The 12,345-nt window shown below is 30.7% G+C and overlaps 1 protein-coding gene across 2 annotated transcripts in view; it reads right to left on the reverse strand.

Moving 5' to 3' along the window:
• Positions 1-12,345, reverse strand: part of LOC145746175 (protein patched homolog 1-like) — a 30,353-nt gene that overhangs the window by 6,210 nt on the left and 11,798 nt on the right. For both annotated transcript variants that reach the window (XM_082564377.1, XM_082564376.1), the window contains exons 3-20: positions 10,154-10,346; positions 9,582-9,657; positions 9,090-9,190; positions 8,854-8,983; positions 8,614-8,706; positions 8,093-8,214; positions 6,664-6,805; positions 6,313-6,459; positions 5,686-5,841; positions 5,309-5,407; positions 5,072-5,197; positions 2,564-2,682; positions 2,288-2,447; positions 1,795-2,010; positions 1,074-1,337; positions 823-997; positions 614-748; positions 45-226 (exon numbers count right to left, since the gene is read on the reverse strand). In XM_082564377.1, coding sequence (XP_082420503.1) covers positions 45-226; positions 614-748; positions 823-997; positions 1,074-1,337; positions 1,795-2,010; positions 2,288-2,447; positions 2,564-2,682; positions 5,072-5,197; positions 5,309-5,407; positions 5,686-5,841; positions 6,313-6,459; positions 6,664-6,805; positions 8,093-8,214; positions 8,614-8,706; positions 8,854-8,983; positions 9,090-9,190; positions 9,582-9,657; positions 10,154-10,346 — 2,636 coding nt within the window. The remainder of the gene's footprint in view (positions 1-44; positions 227-613; positions 749-822; positions 998-1,073; positions 1,338-1,794; positions 2,011-2,287; positions 2,448-2,563; positions 2,683-5,071; positions 5,198-5,308; positions 5,408-5,685; positions 5,842-6,312; positions 6,460-6,663; positions 6,806-8,092; positions 8,215-8,613; positions 8,707-8,853; positions 8,984-9,089; positions 9,191-9,581; positions 9,658-10,153; positions 10,347-12,345) is intronic.

A 12,345-nucleotide genomic window follows, 5' to 3' on the forward strand; every position in this document is an offset into this window, starting at 1 on the left:
GCTGCAGTTTAATTTAATTTTAAAGAAATTTTGGGTAAAATCACCTTTGTGCAGTTGGTTATGTACGACGTGCACCCTATTCTGCCGGAATCAGTCGGTCTTTCCTTTCTGCCAGTTTGCAGAAGAAGTTTGAAAGCAAGAACTGTATTATCACTCGCTTGGGGAGTCCACGTGATTGCGTTTACGTTTCCCAGTGCCCAATCTCTGTCGAATTCGTCTTGTAAACCTAATAAAACAAAATGATAAGGTTTATATACAACATTTTAACTAAAAAGTCACCCAAAAAATTGATATTTTTTAATTTTTAAAAATTAAATTTTGTCATTTTAACATAATATTTATTTTAGAGTTCCTATTTTAAATGGTACAATGTATACAGAATTAATAACAACTAGTTGATTGCCTGCCCTACAGACTGCATTATATCGTAAAATGATCGCAATTAGCAAGTTTTTTGCCAATGATAATTTGCCAAATGGATGTATATATATCGTCCACTTAGCTTTATTGTATATATATATTTTTATAACAGTTTTGATATAATAGTAAATTCGCATAACAAATGATTTCGATTTCTGTTTTAAAAACGATAATATAAACTCTCTTAACTTACGATTTAACCATTCACGAAAATATTGAAGCCAAAATTGTTGAACTGTGCCATCATTTTGTCTGATGACGTAACTGAAATTACCAACTCGGTAGTGAAGATTTAATAGGTTTTGCTGGTTCGTTGCGTAATCAAATTCTGCCGAAAAAAAAGAAAAATTAGTCCGACATTACGACAGAAAAACACAACGTTGAAATGACGTCACTACTTACGCTTAGTAATGATGTACATATTGTAAAAGGAAAAGTAGGTGGTTTGGGCTACAATAGCTTTATGTTCTCTTGTGCCACGTGGTAACACGTCACCAAGGTCGAGACCGTCCCGAACTTGAGTGGTTCCATAAATTGAAGCTCCGAGTAAGAGGGCAAAGAAGATAAGAACAACAACCTGAAATTTAAATTTTATTTTGTATTACTAAAAAAGTGGGCTTTATACCAAAAAACAACTTAAGAAAAAATCTTACCCGGACTGGGGTTCGAAGCAAAAAGGGGGCAAAATAACGTTCACCCAGCTGGCTTATAGTCATAGATGGCAACTTAGCGCACCATGCGTAACGAGACCCCGATCTTTTACCCCTATTGGGTAACCATGTAAACCCCTTCTTTTTACGACGGTGGGGCACCAGACTGTTAGTCGAACTCCGAACACTTTCCATAGGGGTTGAAAGGTTTGTAGGTGGATTACTTCGGCGATTTTTACGGCCGCTAGATAGCGGTACAGGGTTCGTCTAAAAGAAATACAAATTTTTGCAACTAAAAATTACAATTTAAAGTATATAAACTATTTTAACAACAAGGGACCGAAATTCACTGGTAGCGTGGTGTAGTGCTAAGAACGCTCACTACACCACCATGAGGTCGTGGGTTCAATCCCCACTGCTCTTATGCAGTAGCGCCCTTAACTCTTTAAACGGTACGAACTCCTGCCGAGCCAGCACTTAATCAGCAGCATAGATATCGGGCAGTTATAATCTATATAATATACCAAACTGCCACTGGAGACTCGAGACTAGGTCGGAGTAACTGATGTTGCTCTATGTTTAGTTCGCGCATTCGACCTTCCAATATCGAGGATAAAGATATATACAAAAAAATAATGATAATAATCAAAAGGCATCAAAATATTAATTTAATGAACTGACTTTTTTAAACTTAACATTTAACTGAAATAAGCACAACACTTACATGGACGATATTTCCCCTCGAAGCGGGACTTCCGTCACTTATTCCCGACTGGTTTACAAAAGCTACCCGAGGTCGACTTGGGGTGACAGTTCTGTCGCGGGTTGAATATTCCGGGGGTGGGGTCCGTGGGGTCTGATACCCCGAACTTGGGGAACTACCGGGGTTCGATTGGGCGGTGGGGCCAAGAACGGTGGTGTAGGATTTGTTCGAGTAAGCCTTAAGTAAAACAAATATTTAAACTTAAAAAAAAAAATTAAAAAAAAAAAATTTTTTTTAAAGAAGCAAAATAAAAACATTGGTTATAAAATTTGTTATGTTTAATAACAGTAACTAAGTAAAAAATACTATAGCGCTTTTTATGATTAAATTATAAATACAGAGAAGTCCATACAACATTTTAAAACTCCATTCAAAATTTAATTTCGATTAGATTCAATTCAAAAAACAAAATATTTTTAGCAAACTAATTTCCTGAAATAAATTTCATAAAAACCTGAATCGTATGATGCATAGTAATAGTTGCTTCAGTATTTCCTTCTTCTATTCGGTTGCCTGGCAACGCCGTCGGGTGGTGAACCACGTGGAAATGTCGCGCGCATTGACGATTGTTTTGCGACTCTGACGTAATGTCGATGACGTCATTTACCGTCGAGCTGCAACAATAATGATTTAATTATTAATATTTAACAATTTTATTTATATACTTATTTTAAAAAGTTTAAAAAAAAATTTGATTGCTGATTAAGTAGATCATAGCAAATTGAAAAACCTGTCAAAACAGCACAGAATATCGAGTTTGTTGTTTTTTCGCCGCTTGAGGTCGATGCTGAGTATGGCTGGAAAGATGACGAGCACGCCGATCAGGTTAAACACGGTCACTATTGCTGCCTGGATAAAAAATAACACAAACTTAAACTCCCAAAAAAACTTGATGACCTATCAACTAAATAAGGCAAGTTTTAATAAATTTCGACTATTAGCTTTTTTTATTTTGGCATTTTTAAACCTAGCAGTTGGAATTGAAGTCTTAGTACTACCCAATAAATAACGTATGCACATATTTTAAAGAAGATTAAATGAGTTTATAAACCCATTTTATTACATAACTTTGAGGTTAAGTAATAGGATAGTATGAGAACTTTCTGTCAGTGCAAACGAAATATGTGTTGGTAAGCAAAAAAACACAAAACCCACAAAGTTTAACGGTTTAATCTTTTCTGTCCGAAAGAAATCCGATTAGTTCTAACTTTGAACCATTATAACCACCTCAGTCAAGTTGAATTCTAACTCGGGAGTTATTTTCGAAGCCCAAACCACACAATAAACAAAAAACCATAAATCCCGGCCACACAGCGCGATCCCGGGCTTTAAATTCAACAAATAATTGCCCAGACTCAATCAAAGACCAGGCTTAGAAAGATTGCTATTCGAAATTCCGAGCTGTTTACCTAAAACCATCCGTCAAAAAACTGACTCTCGCCCGATTAGAAAAAGTTAATGCCTTGAATTTAAAGATTTGGTAACTAATCACACTTGCTCGCTGCGTTTTTTTTTGGTTTTTGGATAACATTGCGTCATCTTTGAACGAAAAAACAAACAAATTCGTGATTTTTGCTGTTTTTGTTTCGCGAAGTAAAAACACCATTACATGCGCTGAATGTGAGATGTTGATAAATAAAGTTAAAATAATTAGAAGAAATGAGGCAGTAAGCTTGGTTGGCTGTTAATGTAGTTAAGTTACTTAAACTTATCTTGAAAATATATGCAAAACCACAAATAAATTAAGTCGGAATTTTAAAACACTTAAAAAATAGAATAAACTGTACGCTGTTACTAAGATATAAAAGTAGGTATTTGTGTAAAGTTGTATTATATTAATCTATAATAACTAATAAGTTACATCCAAGACATTTTTTGAATTTTTTCTTATCAGTTTCGAATGGGTTAAAAAAAAACTAAAAAAATTGAAAAAAAAAATTTGATGCATTCTTTAAATATCCAATGGGTTTAGTTTAATCCAAGTATAATCCAATTGAAGCATAGAATATCATGATTATTTTTTGTGAAGCGTGGACATGGGTTCACCAAATGTCAATGTATTCCATTTTTTACCGCGTCATTGCAAAACAAAAATGTATATCAGAACAAAGCGTTAAACAAACTAAAACTTTGGTGCCATATTTTACTTGTTTTTTTCCGTTCGGGCTTAAGTTCAAATGATATCTTACATTTAGAAATTCTATTGTAATAAACAAAACATTTTATGCTTAAAATTATTTAATTCAATCAACGACTGTCATAAATTATTTCTAAAACCTCTTTTTAAGTTCAAAAATAAGATTAGCGGTCTTGGGTATTATCATTGGTTTATAATAGACATATTTTTCAGCCCGGTTCAACGGCAAAGTTCACAAATTCTTACCCGAAACCCTTTGAAATATTCACACTTTGAGTTTAGAAGACTTTTTCGTTGTTTGCTTTCAACTTATAGCGATCTGTCAACGTACCGAACAAATCAACGCGTTTTAAAAACAAATAACAAAAGTGTAACCCTTTGATGTTCGAAATATCAAATGCCGGATTTAAAATAAGCCTAATTGATTACCATCGCACGAGTAAAGGGTTATTGCATCAGAGGATACGCGATAGTTTAAGCCGAGTAGATTGCGAAAAGTTGATATTTTTAAATCGAATTTGAAGCACGGAATAGGAAATCTTATATTTTAGTTAATAGAGTTAAATATTAGTATGATAAATGGGGTCCAATTAAGCAACACACACAAGTGTCAAAACTAAACTAACATTGAAGGCTATTTATATATATTTTTTTAAATTTCTAATAAATAAACACAAAATATAAAAATATAAAATGTTATGTGTTCTACTATAAATTCCTTAGAACCTTTATTCAAAATTTACATTATAAATAAAGCTAACCTAGTTATAAATAAACTTGTGCCTATACTTTTACGGTTTAATTATGTTTAAGATATTTGAGCTACATCACGTGGGATCATGGGTTCAATCCCCACTGCTCTCATGCTGCAGCGCCCTTGAGTGAGGCGCTATAAAAGATATGACCCACTGCCAGGCCAGCACTTGATCAGCAGTTTAATTATTGGGGATTTATAATCTATAATAACCTTCACTGCTAAAGTCAACTCGAGTTGGAGTAACTGATGTTATTCTATGTTTAGGTCGCACATTCGACCTTCCCACGTCGAGGATAAAGATATATACAAAAAAAAGATCGTAAGAATTATTGTAAGAAAATTACCTGTAATCCAAATGCACGTAAAGCGGGCATGGGAATAATGAGAGAAAATAAAAATCCAGATAAAATAGCTGATGACGTCAGAATAACACTCACACCAACTCTCTTTAAACATTCCCCAGTTCGTTCCTGTTTCAAAAAAATAAAATAATTTTTTTTTTAACCAAAAAAAAAATTTTCATTTTAAAATTCGAATTTATTAAGCGTTCGACTAGTAGAAATATAAAAATAAAACGTTACCTCAAATGGTATGTAAGTAAGAATGGCAATTTCACCGAAATGATGAGCCATTAAAAACATGTCGTCCACTCCTAACCCTAACATTAAGAATGGAAGAACCTAAATTTGTGTTAAGTTTGTTAATATTAAATATAGAAAAAAAATTATATTTAAAACATTGAAAAAATAAATTCTAGAAATTATTTGATAACGTTTTATCATATTAAGTTAATAAGAAAAGTCGTTTAGATAAAATTTTAGCAGTTTACTAAATTTGTAAATTATCAGCATTTTAAAATAGAACTTTATAAAATAAACCACATTAAAGGCATTTTACATATTCTAAACTTGTCTATTCAGGCGATGAAAGATTAACAATACAAAATTAAAAAATAAACCTGAGTAGAAGCGGCGTTAAAACTTATTCCTACAACAGAAGCAATTCCAAGTCCAGCAGCCACTGATAAAGCCACCAACAGAACACCCAACACCCCCACTGCACCCTGAGAACGGGAAGCACGTTTTCGCATAAGAGAAATACACGCATAACCAATCTGTAAAAAAACAATTTTTTGTAAAAGTGCTATATTAGAATATTTTGCAATTTAGAAAGTGGTGTATATAGCACGTTAGTTTGGTCGATACTGAATCAAAAAATGCCTTTAGAACCTCTTAAAAATGTCTGTGGTACTTACAGTTTAATTTTGAAAAAAATATTGAAAATAATGAACACACAAAAACCAGGTTACCATATTTTTTCGTGTGACGTAGAAAGTACTAAGTTAGCGTAGTGAGTGTAAACAAACTAGTACTTTCTTTCCTTTTCTTTTTTTTAGTTAAATTAATATTTTTTTTCAAAATTATGTTACTTAAAGAGCAAGTAAAATTATTTAAAGTTAAAACCATTTTTGTGTTTAGTGACACCAACTTTATCAATTAGGTAAAAAAATATCTCCAATATAGTACTTACTAATATTTATTAAAAGTTTCATAAAAGCTAAATAAAAAAAATTTAAGTCACCTACCATTAAAACGTAACCGCCTATGACGCGAATGTAACTTATATTGGAAAATTCGTTTAAAATATCGGAAGCTGTTGTAGAACTAAATGCAAAAAGTTCGTCTGATTTGTTCGCTGGAGAGTTGTTTGTTGTGTTAACCATGTAAATTTCCTAAAAAAAACATTTAGTGTTTAATAGTTTCGGTTTTTGGTGTAAATTTAACAAAAAAAATAACAACCCAAGAAATTTTTAGTTTTTAAGTTATTTTGGTGTTCAAGTAAATTTAACATGTACTTCTCTAAAACAACAATTAAAAATAATCCTTTTTACTAAAAAAAATGATAGATTTATTAGTAATTAATAATTCATTATCACCTTGACGTATTTTCTTTGCCATTCAGCTAAAATTTCGCCCGCTCTTTCCAAACTCCACCCCGGATCAGTTTTAATTGTTTTGTGATACTCGTACATGTTTTCCTTTCCCATAAGCTGAAGTAGGGTTTGCAAACCTTGCGCTCTAAAGTAAACCAAAAATTTAATTTACTAAAATTGTAGTTTACAGACTTCAAAAATGAGTTACCGTTAGTTATAAAAGAGATATGGCAAAAACTGTATAAAGTCAAATAGTTCGTTCGAAATGTTTTATTAATTAATTTTACTACTAAAAATTAAACTGTTTAATACAAATTCAATAAACAAAAAACTCCAAGCAAGCTCCTTTTAATCAATTGTTTTTAAATTAAACAGTTTTGCCAAATTAAAAAATATGTATTTATATGTATTTCTCTTACTACTATATTAACTTTAAATTAAAACACTCCGTCCGAGAGCATTATGCTAAAAGTAATTCCTAAATGTATGAGACTATATTTTGACTAAGTAATATCTTGGTGACATTTATTATTTTATTTTAGTTGTTATTAAATATTTTTTAAATATGTAACGAAGCATAACGACTAACACAACTGAAAAAATCTTCTAATGCAAAAATTGTGTAGACTGACGTACCGTATTACGTTTTTGTTGTAGCAACAAGTCAATACAAAAATGCTACTTTTAAGTTGTCATGTAAGTTACACAAAAATATGGTCACGATTCCATTACTTTAAACATAATGCCAAATGCTTGTGTTTAATAATAATTTCTAAAACAATATGTCTATTTTAAAACCGTTTACACACGATTTCATGTACTTAGAGTTACAACAATTGAAAACTTCTCAAAAAAAACCTAACGCTCAAATGACTTCTAAGTGTAAATTGTAACGTTAATAGCAACAACATCACAACATCGTTCTTTGAAGGTTCGAAGTATTTTGTTTAACAATTTAGGGATCACATATAACAAATAATTCAAAACACGGATTAGTTTTCATAACAAACTTGTTGCAGATAAAAACGTACGCGAAGGTCTTGATGCATTTAGATTAGATTGCAAGATTTTGCAGAAAAAAGTTTTATTTTTGGAAAGTAATTTTATAGACACCAGTTTTAAATAATATTTCTTCAGCGCAATATCGTAAAATTTCACAAATAATAAATTTGTTCAGATATTTTTTTAGTATGTTGTGTTTTGCTAAATTCTTTTATACGCTTAAATATAAACAATGACTAGTGGGGCAAAAAAGTTGGCAAATGTCTCTTGACGTATGCATATTTTAGAGAGCAAATATTAATTTAAAAATACTGCCAATAAAAAAAAATTTGGTATCGGTAATTTCTAAAAATTAATTTAACAATAGAAATAGTAGTTGCCGGGAATCGAACACCAATCTTAAAACCTATTTCAAGTCAAAAAATCACACCTTGTTATATTTCCAGTGCTGTCACGTTGTATTCCACCCACCACAAGATCGAGTGGCCATCTCATTAAATTATCAGCAAATCCTGCACACCCAGCTTCAAATAATTCATTAACGTCGGGCAACTTAAGAAAAAAATAATTAAATTTCCAATTAAAATATGCCAATATGAGACCTATAATTTTAACTTATCGGCAATTATAGCTCTAGACTATATTAAATTATGTACAATAAAATTCCATAATTTAATAAATGTGTTACAATATTTGATTTTAAAATATATCTTTTAACCAAAAAAATTTATTTAAATAAAAAAAATTTAATAAAAATAGATATTACATCAACGACTAATATAATTACTATTTAATAAACCTAATATTTTAAATAAATAAAATAAATTCCTAAAATAATAAATCTTTAAAAAAATTTTATGATACATAGATTTACGTTATCATTTAAAAAAAAAATTAAAACTTTAAAATTAAAAGTAATATTATTTAAAAAAAAACTTTTGAATGAAATACCTGTTTAGAGTCATAGTTGGGCGCTGTAGGTGGACACTCGGGGTCGTAAGGATCTAAACACCATTTCTCTGTATATCCAGATGTTATACCAGCCTGTTATACAAACATAAAAACCAACCTTATTTAATAAATCAATTTATTTTTCAGTTAAAAAATTAAAAATTTTCAATATTTATAAAAAAAGTTTTAAAAAAATTTTACAAAAAAAATTAGATTTTTTTGTTTTTTTTATTTTCTTACCTCAACCATCAAATTTCGATAATAAAATAATTCGCTTTTTAAATTTTTTGATTGTGGGTTCACTGAGGCTATGAGGTCATCAATTAAAAGCAAGGGGTTAAGTGATGTCCATGCTATATTTTGACCCGATCTTTAAAAAAATAATAATATTAGAACAACTAAAAAATAAAAAATAATAAATTTTTGATTTTAAAAATTTTTTTTTTTTTTTTTTAAATAAATTTAAAAATACTTACACATCAAAGGGCAGAGAGGATTCGGGCCCCAATAGTTTTGCCCCATCCCAAAAACAGTCGAGTGGGGTGATTATAAAACAGGGAAAAACATTTTCCAAAATCTTAAAATAAAATTTTTGTTTTTAAATAACACAAACTTTTAAGCAAAACAACTACACAAGCTAAATAAATTGTTCGCTTGAATATCGTAATAACATATTACAGTGTATAATCAGAGTACGTTTACGTTTTAACCAAACCTGGTATTTTGAAAAATAAATAAATAAAATGATAGGTTTAATGTGATATTAATATATATTTTAGATTAGTTTATCAGTGGGTTATAGGTAAAAGTAGCAAAAACAAACAACTTATAAGAACTTAAATAAAAAAAAAAACTTAGAAGAAGGTGTACCTATATTATTTGACTACGGTTTTGTTTATAGACAGTGGTTTAATAAGATTTTAGCTTTGTCACGCCCTTAGATACACCTTTATTTCACAGTTACTTACATAATTGAAGAAAGAGCTGTCCTCCGATGTCGTGGGAATACTTTGTTTATAACAAACGTCACTAAAACTCCAAGTTCTTAATAAAAATAATATTTGCTGTACGTTCTTCTATATTTAAATATAACAAGTAAAAAATATACAAGCATTTAACCACTGGTAGCGTGGTAAGAACACTTGCTACGCCACACATGAGGTCGTGGGTTCAATCCCTACTCTGCCCTCATGCTAAAGCGCCCTTGGTAAAGGCACTATAAACGGTATGAACTCCTGTTGAGCCAGCACTTAATCAGCAGCATAATTATCGGGCAATTATAATCTATAATATCCCAAACTGCTGAAGCCAACTCGAAACTGGGTCGGAGTAACAGATGTTACTCTATGTTTAGATTGCGCATTCGACCTTCCCATGCCTGAGGATAAAGATATACAAAAAAAAACTTACGATCTATGCCTTAAACTTTACTATTATTAGTATTTTAGACCGCTTGATCTTCAACCTTGTTTTTGTGAAAACAAATTTCAAGTTAAAAACAACGTACTATCAAGAATAAAACAGGACAAACGAAGCTTACTGGTTATACATTTCCACTGTAACTTTAGTCGCCGCAATAGCCGCTTTTAAATGCAGTTTCAGAGATTCGATGTCGTTTAATTTTTCACCAGTTTGTATCATAATCTGAATCGTGTAACCGTCCGACGCCGAAGCAGAGTTGGTTTCAAGAGATTGTTTTGTGTACTCGAGTTCCTCTGCTAGTTGACCACCGGCTAAAACAGAATAAAATCAAGTTAAAACAGTGTCCAATAGTCCGGCAGTGTGGTTAAGCGGTCATGGTAATAGACTATGAGCCGAAAAGTTTCGGGTTCGAGCCGCACAATCGCCACACTATTCGCCCTTGAGCCCGGCGTTTACGGATAGCTTAAACGCGTCATAACAGCACACCCCCCCCGCAATAAAAAATATAAAAACTTATCACCTTAAGGTAATATGGAAAAAATGGCAGTTTCCAATATTATGATACACTAATCGGGTGTTATTTAAAGTCAAGTATATACCTGTATACCAATTAATGCTAACAACCCATATAATTAAACGTTAAAAAAATCAAGAAATAAAATTATTGTTAAATTAAAATTGCATGAAACAAATGTATTTTAATATTTAAAAGTGTTCTGCATGTTTAATCAGCTTTACTTAATCAAAACAGATAGTTGGTAACCCGTGAGAGTGAAAATGAGTTTAATGGGTAAAAGATAAGAACCCACCTTAACCTAATTTGTTGTCATTTAAGTTAGAAATAGAAAAATTATTACGCCTTAAAAAATTTGCCGTTTTCGAAATTTTTTTGATTTTTTTTGGGGTCGAAGTTTTTAAAGTGATTTTTAACGGGATAGATTCCCAATCAAATTTTTTTCTTATCTCGGCTAACCAAACCTAATAATTGGCCTAATCTCGCCCGGTATTCTAACAAAGGCAAAGGCACCGCAATAGTAGTCAACTTTTAGCCCGACTTTCAGGTAAAATCGAAATACGAGTTGACAACTTTAATGACAATTGATGTCTTAAAAGATAAGCGCGTGCCTTCAAGGATTGCATAATACGGAATGCATCGAATTTTTGGTTAAACATTAAACAAGGTTAAAAGGTTTAAATTAATTTATAAAAATAGTTCCACAAAAAATTTAAAAATAAAAAGTTAAAATTAAATTTTACAGTAATATTTTAAAACTTTAAATAAAATCGGTAGATAATAAAATAAGACATTGTATTAACGTGTTACAATTTTTCACATTAACAACATTATTTAAAGCATCAATATGTAATAATTTCTATATCGAATATACAATTTTCGAAACGTTTAGTTATAATTATATGCCATCTGGACTTATTTTAAAAATAAAATATTTACCAAAAACAACGAAGCAATTTTTTTTGAATACCACATTCTTATTTTACTTATAATCATATTATAAACATATTTGTTATAGCCTATGCTGTGCAAACATTCAAATTTCAATAAAATTTTAATATGTTATTAAATTTAATGAAGTCTCAGTTTAGACATGTGATATCTAAAAGTTTTATTGAAAACAAATCGTAAAAGCTAATGCGAATGTAAAAAATGTGTAAAACTAAACATTTAAATTGATTCCTGTTGTTTTTGTTAATCCCCTGAACACTGTAAACGTGTGGTCAATTAAGGGAAAATAACAGACTAAATTTAACCGATGGCTTAACTTATTTTTTTAATGAATAGTTACGTATAAAAAATTGGGTTTAGTGACCATGCCATAACATACTTAAAATCTTTAGGTAAACAATATTACTTTTGGCATGTTTTAATTTTAAATCATTAAATTGATTTTGTCATTTCTTCCCGTCGCATTGTTGTAACATTAGTTGTGTATCGTATTTATTATTTACTTATATCTATGTGCGAAAAACCAATTTAAAAAAAAAACTTTAATTTACATTTATTAGGTATAAAAACGAATTGCTAACTTTAAATAAATTCACAGTATTTGAAAAACTTTAATATTTCACGTAATTTTTTTCTTGTACTTCAAAGCGTTTTAGAACACTCTATAAAAATTTAAAATATTACGCATGGGGAGTACACGGGTTTTGTTTAAATCTTCATGTTGGCGACGACAGGCTATAGGTCATACAGGCTACTGGCGTCAGTTAGATTAGCTGCTGTCATTATCTTATCTCGGCCACCGAGCTAGCTTATTATTCCACTCTAGCTCTTAATCGACCTCGAAT

This window comes from Corella eumyota, chromosome 3 (genome assembly GCF_963082875.1).
Source record: "Corella eumyota chromosome 3, kaCorEumy4.1, whole genome shotgun sequence".
Taxonomy (NCBI): domain Eukaryota; kingdom Metazoa; phylum Chordata; class Ascidiacea; order Phlebobranchia; family Corellidae; genus Corella; species Corella eumyota.